Here is a 14,175-nt window from a genome sequence, read left to right on the forward strand (position 1 = left end):
GTGCTCCCCCCCCTATGGGTACTGCTAGGGGAAAAACTTCCGGCACCGGTGCACGTGGTGAGCATGCACACCTACTGTGGAATACACATGAGCAAGCACTTGAAGAACTGTCTAGTGTGGGATTTCTTCCTAAGAAGCAGCTGCTACTGGCCCCTGTCAGAGACCTGGTACTGGACTAAATGGGCCACTGATTTCTTCTGCTATGGCAACAGTTATGTTTCTAAATGAACCCTCAAATTAGCTTGCATTAAGAGAATGTTTTTTTTCCCAAAAATCTCTGTTATTGATATTATGCTAATGGCAGTGGATAGGGAATAAAAAGAGGTGATACGCAGGGTGTCAAAACAGGAGTGAATGGAGGAAGTGTGTGTGTGGGGTCAATGAGGCTGCATATCAGGGCAGTGGGGTCACAGGTGAGTATTTTGGCAGCAGATGGAGGGGTTAATAAGTGAATGTCTGAAGCTAGTGGCGTCATGCAGGGGGTCAATGATATTGAGTATCAATGCAGTGGGGATAACACTGGAAAGCAAGCTTGGAGAGTAGTAGGGGGTAACCACTGCTAATTTTGGAAGTAGTCAGGGTCTTGGAGCATGGGCGGCAGGTTTGTATAATTTTTGGTGGTGCCCAAGTGGATCCGTCCCATCCATAGGATGCCTACCTCTACCTTTTGCTTCAGGGGGACGTGGGGTCCAGGGTGGCCTGGGGGGGTTAGCGGGGTGCCTGGCGCCAACAGCAGCGAGCAACCCTGTTCCACCCAGCCTCTTCCCACACCGCCTCCCCCACTCCACCTCTTCCCCGAAGGCCCTGCCCCTGAGCAATGCCGGGAGCTGGCGAGGTTGAACAGAGTAGGCTGGGGCCAGGTCACTCACTGCTGCCAGTGCCAGGCCCCCCGCTAACGCCCCAGGCTGCCCTGGACCACATCACCCCCTGAAGCACAAGGTAGGGGTAGGCACCACCATGTTGTGCAACAAACACTTGACAAAATTACTGGACTTGGACAATGTGGGCAGGTGGATATTATATCATTCAACCCATAAAATTGCACACATTTTGCCTCAGTGAAATTAAATATCCAGAGAATTACTGGGCCTGTGATGATGATGACCAGGGCTTGCTCACCTGTGGCTCGGGCTCCCCCTCCCTGTGCTGTGGAGGCACAGCCAGGCAGGTCTGCATCTGCAAGCAGGCCCCCTGCCTCAGGTGCAGCTCCCATGGACCCTGCTAGCCAATAGACTGGGAGCCTCCCGGCCAATGGAATGGGCTGGGCTGGGGGGCGGAAGGCAAAGGGGGAGATTGTAGGGAGCTTTGGAGGAGGGGAGTCAGTGGGGGAGGGGAGTGGGCTGGCACAAAGGGGAGGGCTCTCTGGAGAGGAGTGACAGGGGCACAGGGGTCATTGGGTCTCTCGAGGGGGCAGAGGGTTGTGTGGGTCTCTGTGGGGCAGGGGGCTGTGATGAGCGGAGCCAGCTGCAACCTGGGTCTGCTCTGCGGGGGGTGTTGCTATAGTCCCCTCAGGAAGCCCCTCTCGTCCTGTGTATTTTATGCCAGCCCCGTGGTGCCCATTGCTGCTTCTTTCTCCCACCCACGGCTCCATCTGTCTGTCCCCACAACCCCTGGCTGTGTCTGTCTGTCCCCACCACCCCCGGCTGTGTCCGTGTGTCTGGCTGCCCCCACAGCTCACCGGCTGTGTCAGTCCGACAGGAACAGACCCTGCTGCTCGCTCTGCCCAGGGCTCAGAGCCGCTGCCTGTGGCTCCCTCCTGCTCCCTGCTGTGGAAGCGTGGCCAGGCAGCTCTGGCACCGCCCCCTGCAACTCCCATTGGCTGGGGTTCCCGGCCAATGGGCTGTAAGCCGAGTTAGCGCTGGGGCCTCTCCGGGGAGCTGCTTGTGGGGAGTAGGAGAGCTGCCCCTGAGGTGAGAGCGCCCACATTGCCGACCCCTGGTGTGGGGACCCCCAAAGCACAGGGCCTGGGGCCCAAACATTGGTGGAGCTGGGCCCACCTTCGGGAATATTGCTGGAGCATGGGCCCCACGGGCCCATATAACTCGCCGCCTATATCTTGGAGGGGTCCAGAAAAGATTGTCTGCAGGTAGCGGGTCAGTGAGGTAGATTATCCAATTAGTGGAGTCACATGTGGGAGCTACCCTGGGGGCAGTCAGGGTCATGCAGAAGTCACTGGTGATCAGTTTGGATGCAGATGAGGTCACCGAGAGGTCAATAAGGGCATATTTCTAGGTAGTGGGGTCATGCTGCAGTCAATGAGACTGAAGGGAAAAATATATGCCATGCTCTTTAGGCACCAAGAACTAGGCTGAAGCATTAGCAGGCGTTGGTCAGTGTGTAGATGGAGTCAAGACATCCTGAAGAAACAGTACTTCTCCCATTCTCCTATCATTGGTGGGTGAGGATTGTCTCATGGTAACTGAAATTATTCAGCTTTCTTGCTGTCCTCTTAAAGGTATTTGGCTTGGCTATCCGTAACAATTCGGAAAAATTTTAATCAGTTCTTTTAAGAAAATTATCTGTAAAAATCTTACACAGCAAAAATAGTTAACTTTTCTATTTAAGTGATATAGACTTTACTTAAGGACTTTTTTCTGCTCTTGCCTGCACACCAAAAAAAGTGGGTAAGGGAGAGAAATGCATTGATCAGGCCTTTCATTTATCATACAGTTTGTGCATCTGGCATATTAGCACTGGGAGAGAGAAGTATCAGGACTTCCATCTACATACCAAGAGACTTTCCACTTCTGTAACTCTCACAACCATTAAAAAGAAAATCCCATGAGACATTTAAAAGTAATCAGTGTAGTTATCATGCTTTATAGCTTCAAAGCATTAGAAAAAGTATGGAGGAGGGTCACCATGCCACAATTAACCTTCTATAGGCAGGTATGTGCAAGACTCATCAAATCTATAGATGTCCCAAGAGCCACAGGGAAACACAATGGTTCTAGGGACATCCAAGCAGGCAAAGGTACCTCTGAACATTACCCAGCCTCTTCGAATGCTATCCAGTGCAATCACCTGCAGACACAATGTTGTGGGTTTGTAGGAGCATGATCCTACAGAGAGTAGTTATCCCCTGGCCCTCCCACCATGACATACCACTCCCTCAAGTTCAGGGAGTCCAAATCCCATGGATCTGGGGTGGAGGGAGAAGTATGCCATGGAGCTATTGCTCTCCCCTATTTATGGCTCCTAGACTTTCATCGCTCTTAGCAGCGAGGTGCATATGGTCCAATTAAATTATGGCTTTGTTTTAAACAAAAAAGACAAAGGTTAAAAAGATCAGAACTAATTTCAGCAAAAAGCTTTTTTTTTTAGTAAAGTTTTTAAAAGCATTTTATTGATTGTTGTCCTATAAAGTCACTGATGTCTAATTCCTGCAGAATTGTATCTGATAAAAGGAGAAATGGAAACATTTATAAAAACATCTGGAAAAACTAGATGTGAAAAATATATACAATGTATTTAAAAACCTGAATAAAATTAATATCTGGATTTATACATTCAGTTACTGTGTTAAACATCTGGCTGTATACAGTAGGGTTTTTTTAATTATTTGTTAAAAAATTAGCAGTATTTTTACCTATGTTAAATAACACTGTGTTCAATTTACAAAGATTACAATATGCTCATTACTGTTTCATTGGTCCACTTATAAATTAATTCACAAGGGCATATAACCAAGTGTCAAACTTCCAAGGTTGGGGATCTTCAAATTACTTTATACAAAACTATTGCTCTTCTAATAGATTTTGAAGTGTAGTGTTACAGGGATACCTTAAGAACATTAAACTCATTTACAAATCTTCAACATATTACAGTATATATTACAACATGCAGCCCCTCCAAAAATGGAGTGAAAATATTACAAGCAGAAAGCCTTTCTACTATAAGTTTTTACCTCATTTGTGTGCTAACGTTTATTCAACCCTGCTGAGTGATCAGCTGTGTCTTAAAAGGATTAACATATTTATAATACATACAGTGTGCAAACCGTAACACCTAGTTACAGAGAAGATGTTTTGAAAATTATTTCCTGTTTACAAGTGCATCTTGGTCAGACAACATTAAATGGTTGTTTCTCCTGTGAAATGTGAGCTTCTACTATTCCCTCTCCCACCGTCGTGTGCACAATAGGTCAGGTCATAATTGGGAATGGGAAGGCAAAGTTGACAAAACATCATATTACTCTATACTCCCTGCAAATCCTCCCTGATTGCGAGGCCTTTTCATCTTCTCCAATATGAACTCTATGACCAAGAGTTTAAGTCAATACTAGTGCTGCTCTCCTATAATGTTTTCCCTTCCTGTATCTGTAGTAATTAACATGTAACAAGGACTGAAGGTGAAGGTATCCTGGAGTTCTGGTTCATATACCTCTTTCCCGCTCCTTCCTCAACAAAAAAACAGGAAATTAATTTGACCACCTCTGCTACCGAAGTGGAAAAAAGATAAAAAAGCACTCCACTCTCCCTGCAAAACCTTGAACTGAAGCAACAACACATCTTGAGATCCTAGTTAAAAGATATAGGCAAAACTGGAATTGAAATGAAATGATTAATAGACTATTTCCCAGAGATCAACATCCTCATGTATTTTCAAAATAAACCAAGAATTCAGCATTATAATCCTTACCGTGTGGGAGTGGAAGTTAAGGCACAAACTGGTAACATTCAGATCTTAAGATACCCCTGCAAGTGTTCAAATGCAACTGTGTAACTGAGTATTTTTTGTAGCCACAACTTACAGCATGAGTTTTAAAAATGTGTCTGTAAATGTATAAAAGTGCCAACTGCTCAAAAAGATACTGTAATGCTACCATAATGGACAACAGTGGGAGCCAAATCCTACATCTCAGCTTGTGTTTAGCCTCCACAGACATCAAATGAGCACGTGCACGTGTGTGCTCCAGAGCACAGAAGATTAGTTTATTTTGTGCATAACAGGGCTCAGGGAAGGCAAGAGAAACGACACAAGAGAAGGTGTCGGAATCAGCTGGCGTGGGACTCCAGTGAAATACTGTGTGGAATTGGATAAGCTTGGAGAGAATTATAACACTATCAGTCAGGCAATCTGATTTTCTATCAGGGACACAGAGGAGCAGAGCAGAGCACAGAGCTGCTTATACTTATGGAGAATATTTTTTACAAAGAACAAGCTGAAACAAGCTAAGGTATCTTACGAGCACGTATTCAGGGTGGCTAGCCCATCCTGTTGCTCATGCTACCGGGGCTATGTTCTGATTTTACTGTTCTAACTCAATTGGAATAGTCTAAGTAAGTCTCCTTGAGCTGGGAATTACATCCCCAGCTAAAAGGGTAGACATACCGTAAGGCTGGTCTGTTCTGGGGATGGAGGCTGGAGCCTTGGAGACCAAGCTTACTTTTCTACACTACAAAAGTTCACTGCATACTTCTTGATTTGAAAACCCTTCCTGGCACTCTGAACACTGAAGCAACACTGGAAGGAAACAAAATCTGAGCTGCTTGAATAGATGAAACATCATCAGCAGCAAATAAGACCAACAGAAAACCATTCTGGATTTCCCCTCTCAGTCCCTGGAGAACACATTAGCTTTGCTAGCTGGGACAGAGGTACTTTAATCACTGCTTTTCAAATGACAGCATTTAAAAAAAAATCACGTGTGTGAAATAAGAAGCCATCATTGGGGAGGAGGAAGCCCAAGGAGCTAAGGTTTTAAAGGATGAACACGAAAGATAATCTAACGTTATGAAAACCCTTCACTAAAACAGACATATAGCTAGATGTAGACAGAGAGCCACAAGGAGAAAGATGAGAAGACCCAACAGAAGGATGCTCTTATATTACAAAAGTAGAGAGCTGTGCACTCTTAACTTAGTGGAATATCTCTTTACTTGGTGTGTGTCTTCTCTGGAGCCTAGGGAGCACCTTATACAGTGCGTGCTCATGGGTTCCATTTTAGGCCATATGAGGGGTTAGAGAGCTGCTATTTATCCTCACACATAGCACCATCTTGTGCTAGCAGTACAGCACTGAAACTCTCCCTTGAGGAGTAGGAAATCCCCAAATGTTAGTTTGTTGTTGCTGCTTGCTTGCAGGGCAACATGTTTCTGGGTGGCTGGTGGTTGGCCTCGCCAGAGGAAGCTAAGGTGTTTTTAAACGACTGGAAAAAACAAACAAGAAAAAAAGAGTGTGTGTTTGGTTGGACGGGTGTGGGTTAGGAACCAGCACAAAAAGGTAAAGGGAGTGGAGCAGATAAAGACAAAGGGAGGTGAAGTCAAAGATATGTGGAGCTGCTCTCCAGAGCCTACCGCTCAGACCCAGTTAGGATTTAGTGCAGATCAGACCTTGACTCCGTTAGCTCTCTTACACTGTAAAACAAGGAAGATGTCTAAAGATCTAAAGATGTCACCTGCATTTTGTTATGGGAACTTTAGAAGTTAATTTACTTTTTAAGGGCTTTTAACTTAAAGTAGCCTGGATACAGAGTGAGCTGCTGACTTCCCCCCCCCCCCCGCCCTTCCTCCTATCACTGATTTTACAAATCTGTGATTCACAGCTCCCACGCTACAGCTATAGTGGGACAACAAGCACAAAACCAAGCCACCACTGATGGCCCTTAGTGCAAATCCTGCAGCAAAGAAAAAATAGATTTCAGAGACTCTATACATTTGTTTCAAGTCCAAGCAAACGTCCCATCCGTTCCATGTTTTTGTCAATTGTGGCTTGACATGTGATTTCCTTGGCACACTCCATTGGAAACCAACCTCTCTCACCATCCCGCAATCGTTCACCTTCATACCAACCTGCAAGGGAGAATGGGGAGTCAACAATAAATACATGTGTAAGATACTGTGTGTGGCATGTTTATAGAGAGACTCCTGCACACACAGTCTGTCATTGCATCTGTAATATGGCTATGTTTACAATGAGTAAAATCTAAGGTATGGCCAGACCATGTTATTTGGAAACATTGTGCACGCAGATTAGGAATAATAAAAATAAAGCAGTAAAGATACAGTATATTTAAAAACCACACCCCTTCTTTGGATCTCAGGAATATAAACAAACAAATCAACCTGAGGTTTTTCCTTTGTTTTTTACTCTTTATAAGTGACAGTAAACAACTGGGGTAGAGCTAAGGGTTGCCTCTGCAAGGTGCTGAGCACTCTCAAGTCCCACTGAAACTACTGTGAGTTGACTGTACTCAGCATCTTTGCAGGACATGCTCAGCATTGTTATTAACATTTGTATTGTGGTAGCAATACCCAGGTTGGGCCCCAATGTGACTGGCATTTACATAACAAATGACAGTCCCTGCCTCATATGCTGCAAGACTACCCCTTAGAGAGTAACAATGTTCTGAAGCACAGCACAAGATGTAAATACCTTGAATGTGTGGAGTATTCAGACAAATCAACAAGTACATTGCTCACAAAGCAATGATGACTCTTGAGAGCTAGATTTTTAAAGAGGCCTTAACCTAGTTTCTTCTTTATGGGCACATGGCTCCTGGAAAAAAAATCATACCCACATTGCTGCACCTGCAATTAATTATCTATGCAAATCCTCTGAGTTGGATGGAAATTTACTTGAATGTGGCCACAATGCCCGCATAAAGAGTGTCTGTCCTTCAAGAACCTGGGCCTAATCCTATGGCTTTCTGTAGCATTTCTTCTAGGCTGACACCCCATTTCATTGTAAAGCCAATACTAGATGGAAACTTGCATTCTCTAGGACTGTTTCCCAGTTTGACTAATCTATCTTGGTGGTAGCTAACCGCAAAACTGTTTACTCACCATCATTCACTTTTTGATAAACCAGAACCACATCAGCAACCTGAAGGGATAGTTCATCTGACTGCTTTGCAGTGTAAGTTCTGACAATCTCTACCTGTGTCAATGCTAAGGAAGAAATAGGATATATTGAACCACATGATGTGTATAAGCAACCGAATACCTTTATATTTTAGCAACATACACAAAAGTCATTTTAACATCCCATTTTAGAATGTGCCAAAACAAAACCACCCAAGTAATCTCAGTAATGGAGCACATTAAACATGCTGGCTTCCCCCTGGGGAGCTACACACAAACATGAATTTGGGTCAGACACAAAATCAGCTTGCACTCTCAACTTAGTCACTAATAGGCCGATACAACTGGCCAAACCAGTTTCAATGAATGCAAGTAAAATAACTCCTAGTACCACAAAAACCCTGAAAAAAATTCCTCGGAAACGCTCTTGAGAAACAGCATCCACAGAACGTCACAAAGGAAATCTGGATAATTTGTTTTTTTGGAAGGAAACACATTTATTCTTACAGTCTACACTTATTCAAGCTATCCACTGAGGGGCAGTATATTTCTGTTTTCACATTAAGTCTCTGAAAAGTCTTCTTGTCTCTCACTTACTTGTCCTGTCTGCATTCTGTCTGTCACTGTTCTGTCCAAGTGCAGTAATCCAGCGAGCTCTTTCACTCCTGCAAACAACAGAGACAAATTCAGTTTCCAAGACACCTGGCCCTTAGAGTGCTAGAGATCACACCTTTTTCAGGACCCTAGATTTAAATCTTTCCTCTTTCTCCTGGGAAGAAACCATATTACGTTTATTTTTATTTTTTTTAGTCAAGAGCTTTCTTAAACATAGCAAGATATATTTTCCTGTAAACACTTCATGATTCAAGTAAAGTGAAAGATATTAAGTGACCAACAATAATGGATTGCTTAGCAGAGGCGGTATTCCAATAAAGGAGGAACAGAATAGTATTCTGTACATTTGGGAATTGTCTTAAGAAGGTTGCCTAAAAAGTGTGGTCTCATGTGCATATTTTCATTGTTTTCATTAAGCATAATTAAAATAAGCTTTGTCCTAGTATCTGCAACGAATGGCCTTAATATTAATTACTAGTCTAACACAGACCACAGAAACTTAAATAAAAATAACAGTTTAAATGTGTATTTATTAGCAGCCTTCTCTACAAAAAATATGCAGATTATCTGGCAGATTTAATGGGCACGGCACACCATTCATATGTAATGTAAGCAGACAAAAATCTTCTGTAACTAACAATTGGCTGGATGTATATTTGAAAAGGAAAGCAACCATCTGAGTGTGTGAGAATCCCTTTAACAAGACAAAAGAATTAGTTTAACTGAAACACTCACATTTTGTATTGTACCAAGGCATGATGCATCAAATTCAGATCTTACAAAAATCAAACTGTGCTCTGAAAGGGCCAAGTTCTGTCATTGATGTGTTCACTTGGGAAGTCAGGGATGCGTTACAAACATCCAAGAGCAGAATTGTGCCGTACAAGAATCATTTGAACTTAACCTTGGATAACTAGATAATAAGGTAAATAATTGATTTCAGCTAGAATATCTCAATATTTCTGAAGAGACGGGCAGAGGAATAATTAAATTCTAAGTATCACAAAGTTCTCTCAAAGGAACAAATTGTTGACAGAACAATTTTTGAGGGGATTGATGGGGGGTGGAATGGGGGTAAGAGAGAGATAATGGACAGGAGATGAAGGAAAATGGTTAGAGATTATGTAAATGATATCTAAATCGACAGATGAGCCATAATAATTAAATCCAAATGGATTTGGGTTTTGACAAATGAAGATCTGAATGTGATGCATCATGCCTTGGTACAATACAAAGTGTGAGGGTTCAGTTAAACTAATTATTTTGTCTTGTTAAAGGGATTCTCACACACTCAGATGGTTTAGGCAGCAGGAGAAATGCCACCCACCTGCCTCAGTGGGTGGGGGAAACTTGATGGGGCCGGTAGTGAAAGTCGGAGTCCCAGCAGCTAGCAAGGGAGACCCTTGCTGAGGAACACGAGATAGCTCCTCCCACCAGGAGTCTCTGGCAGTCATTGGCCTGCTGGGGCGGAAGGAGTCTCTAGCAGTCTTTGGGCCAGCATTCCCTAGCTCCCAGGATTTAACCCGGCATGGGGGCCACGCGGAGCCTCTTTTGGCTCTGTTCCAGCAGGCCACCCTACCCACCTGTCAGAATCCAGCCTGACAGAAGCTGCAAGTCTAGCTGATCACCTGTTTGGGGGTCAGTAAGGAATTTTTTCTCCCACAGGCCAATTGGCAGAGGACCAGGAAGGTTTTTTAGCCTTATTCGCAGCACCTCCTAGCCAGGAACATGCATGGAACCTAACTGAGGAACTTGCGGCCAGTTACCAGTGTGGTTAAGAAAATAAAATGAATGGTTCCCAGAGGTAAAAGACATGGGATTTTGGTGATGGGCCTTGGGCTCACAGGATAGGGTGAGACCTTGTGGCCCTTGAAGGCCATGGTCCTCACCCTATAGCATCCTCTGTTCTCATGTGGGTTGAGGAGGAGGAGGAGATGCTAGGACTCAGAGAGAGCCAAGTCCAGGGGTGTATTCTGAGGAGAGCCTACCTCAAGTTACGGGTTATATGGTAAGGAGCCATGTAACTTCCACACTGGAACCAATTAAATATCTGGTATGAGTGATGGCAGGTAGCGCCCCTCTCCTGTGCTAAAGTTAAATAAAAGTTGCAGCCAGTTACTTCATTCCATGTATGTGTCTGTCCTCCTTTTGCCACTGTGTCTGCATCAATTAAATTTCAGTAAAAGGTTAGAGTGCTTTTAAAATCTGAAATCAAAATTACTTTTAAAAAAAACAGTTACTGTACATGTAAAAGATCAAAAGCCTTTATATCCCATGTTTCAGATGAACAATAGATGTGCATGAAACTGGCAACATGCTCAGAGGTTTATCAACTAATAAAATATTTCAGTATATCAAAAACTGTTTTCACTGGAATAAGAAATCAAGAGAACTGAAAAACAGAAGCGTTAGGGCAGTCTGAAAAGGTCACCAGAAAAGAGAATGTCATCTTGAAATCTCCTCTTGCTCCCCTCCAGTCTTTTGAAATGCTGCTGCTAAAAACATCATCTGCCATTTTGATCATGTCCTCTCCCTCTTTGAAACGCTTTCCCTGGCTTCCCCTCAACCTCCCATGTCAAATTCAGAGTAGAGATGGTGATGAAACATAATCCTGGATGTGAACTTTGAGGTGTTTGGAACCTAAGCCTTACAGCTGGTTCCCCTTTCTATTGTGAGTAAAAATCCTTTATGCAAACCACACTGTGGGGTTTAAAAATCCCAAATATGAACCAGTGCCCCAAGACTCAGTTCTGATTTGGGCTCCCATCTCCTTCAAAGCTCTGTACAACTCTGTCACTGCCTCCATTTTGGCTATCATGTGCTCAAGATCCTCATCTTGCTGCCTGTACTCCTCCCAAACTTCTCATTTGAGCTGCCTAATCTCATGCCATATTCTGGGCTTGGCTCTTCCCTCCACATGTGCAAATTCCTCCTTGGAATACACTTGTCCCACAAGTCCTCTCCATTATACCCTCCTACAGGATGCTGGCTTGACTCAAGTGGCGGTTATACAATAAAAGTCTAATGATATTGTGTTCTCTCTCTTATGAAGCATTGGTTATACTGCCTTTGGGGCATAGTGTTGTTTAAGTTACCTTATTTGAAGAAAACTATGATTAAATTAAGGACACAATAGTGTAAGGCAACAAAGAGGATAAATGGAATAAAGAGTTGTACTTAGATTGACAAAATTAGGATTATTTAGTTTTGAGAGAGGATGCTTCAAGGGTGACATGATTTAGCTGAGGGTTATTACCTCCTGATTATTGGTGGTTGCTGGGCACACCAGAACGAGGAGATAAAGGTTTAAGTTGAGAGAGGGAACGTATGTTGAAAGAATCTGAGGTATTAATTTACAGAGTGACAAATAGTTGGAATGGACTTCCAACTTAATATACATGATCAAAAATTAGATATTATATGAATAATATTTTAATACTGTACATTAAATTCAGCAAGTTAATGAGTTCCATTGGTGCCCCCACAAAATATGGCTATAAAGGGGCTCTCCCAGTTTTAGGGGACCCCTTTTTTGGCAATGCAAGCATCACATTTCTTGCACCAATTTCTACATCCTGCCCACATTTTACCCAATACCAATTCTCCCTTTCCCTGACAAAGGTTTTTTGCACCCTCAAAATATCCAGCAGTTTTAAGATCATGACAATCTCAGAACCTCCTTTTTCAAAGTGTCTGATACAACTGGCTGGTACCTGTATCCCTCACCTGGTGATTTCTCCCATCTCCTATACCAGGAGTAGCCAAACCGTGGTTCGCAAGCCGCATGTGGCTCTTTTAAAGTGCAGCTTGCAGAACCCCCAACCTCCCCCAATTCTCCACCTACCAAACTGGGGGGAGGAGCAGTGAGGTGGTGTGGCAGGAGCTTCTCCCCAGCGGGGAGGGGGGTCTTGGGGCTTCAGCAGGAGCAGGGCTGAAGCTCTGAGCCCTGGCAGATGCCTCCTGCAGGGCTCAAGCCCCAAGCAAAATGGCCAGACGTAATCAAACTGTGGCTAAGAAATTAAGTGCATCTTTGAATTAACAACAATGCGTTCTATTTAGAAATGCGGCACTCTCTACACCTGTAAGCATCTCTTACCCACTCAGTTTGGCCTGCTTAGTGCAGATATTTTCCTTCTTTGCTTTCTCCACTTTTAGCATCCAGTCTTAAAAGAGAGTATAGACTGCTATCAAATTCCTGTCTGGATTCTTCCTCTCACCGAACTTTGTGGGATTGGTATTTTTGTTTTTTACTAGTGCCATATAACAAAGTAATTCTGTAATTGTCAAGAACACAAATTAGTAAAATAGTAAAGTTTTACTACCCCCCACAAACAACTAAAAAAAAGCACACATTTTTTGCCCCGAAGCATGTCATTCCAGAACAAGTTTGACTCATCCTCTGATTACAGTAATGAGATCTTTACAGAATCATTAATGATCTATAGCTTCTTTCAGGGTTATTCTAAACTTTGAAAGCAAATCTAAAAGAGTAAAACTTTCCGAGCACAGATAGGCCCAGAGCATTGTGTGGTTAATGTTTTAATGTGTTCCCTCCCATCTTTACTGTCCACTGAGACAGATAAAATCTTTCACTTTTGTGGAGGGCAGCTTGGATGCTAATGGCATCTCAGAGATGGCCTCTCACAGGGATTTGTACCAGAGAGAACAAGACACTACTTGTTGCTGTTGTCTAAAGCAGAACACTCCCTGAAACAGCTCCAATAGAACAAGGACCACCTCTATCACTGCTTCCCCACGGCAATGCAAAGTTCTTCCAACACAGCAACTACTGTTTAACAGAATGCTGTATCCTACGCCTGTATCTTCCAAGCGCTGTGGTAAATAATACTCCACAAATCAGTCACAAGAGAACAAGAATTACAGCCTATCATTTTTTTGTTATCCCTAATCTGTTACATCTTAAATTAGGACTGAGATTTGCCACAGCTCCTGATTGTACTAACACGGCTACCCCTCTGATACTTGACACTACAGTCTGTATCTAGACCTAATTTTATAAAATGCTAAGATGCTAAAATATTAACCAACAGTCAAGACTGATATTCTACTAAACCAATGAGGGAAAAGGTTCAGAAGGAATTAAGGATGCAGAGGAATTGTTTATGTCACTGTGGTCAGTGTTATTTACAATTTCGGGACTCATTCTGAAAGGGGGCCTTTAATTGCAACCTTTATAAAACCAGCATTTTTTCCTGCTTTTCTGCTCACTTTTGGTTGCTTGATTACCCAACATGCACAGGCAAATATGAAATTTCACAAACAGGTGTGCCGGAAATATTTATGAATGCAGTTAGGGAGAGTATGAAAATGTGGCCCTTGACATTTAATTTGCCTTTGAAAAATTCTTTCCTTTGAGATTTTAAAACATGAATTGGTTATCTCAGAGACTGGAGCTATTAGTGCTCCAAACTATTTGGATGAATAGACATCCATGCTTTCAAATAAATGCATATTATTTACCCTTCCAGTTTACTATATGCACTTATTCTCTGGACATATGCTAGGAATTATAGCCACCACCACCACTTTATGCTATCCTTCATCAGAGAATGTAAAAGCACTTTACAAATATTAAGCTGCACAAGGCAGGAAATATCATACCAGTTCTTCAGATAGGTAAACTTAAGCAAGAAGATGTTAAGTCAGCACACCAAGAATAGAGTCCAGGTCTCTGGAGTCCCAGTCCTCAGTGCCAACACTTAAACCAGTGTTGTCGAGTGGATGGGAATCAGAG

At 43.1% G+C, this 14,175-nt stretch overlaps 1 protein-coding gene across 3 annotated transcripts in view; it reads right to left on the bottom strand.

Moving 5' to 3' along the window:
* Positions 1 to 3,354: 3,354 nt before the first annotated feature.
* Positions 3,355 to 14,175, bottom strand: part of ARHGEF26 (Rho guanine nucleotide exchange factor 26) — a 104,046-nt gene continuing 93,225 nt past the window's right edge. For 2 of the 3 annotated variants that reach the window (XM_039489590.1, XM_039489589.1), the window contains exons 13-16: positions 8,403 to 8,470; positions 7,788 to 7,892; positions 6,658 to 6,794; positions 3,355 to 3,397 (exon numbers count right to left, since the gene is read on the bottom strand). In XM_039489590.1, coding sequence (XP_039345524.1) covers positions 3,377 to 3,397; positions 6,658 to 6,794; positions 7,788 to 7,892; positions 8,403 to 8,470 — 331 coding nt within the window. In that variant the 3' untranslated portion in view covers positions 3,355 to 3,376. Of the gene's footprint in view, positions 3,398 to 6,509; positions 6,795 to 7,787; positions 7,893 to 8,402; positions 8,471 to 14,175 lie in introns of those variants that run through there. The other variant, XM_039489591.1, reaches the window with a different exon arrangement.

This window comes from Mauremys reevesii, linkage group 9, assembly GCF_016161935.1.
Source record: "Mauremys reevesii isolate NIE-2019 linkage group 9, ASM1616193v1, whole genome shotgun sequence".
Taxonomy (NCBI): domain Eukaryota; kingdom Metazoa; phylum Chordata; order Testudines; family Geoemydidae; genus Mauremys; species Mauremys reevesii.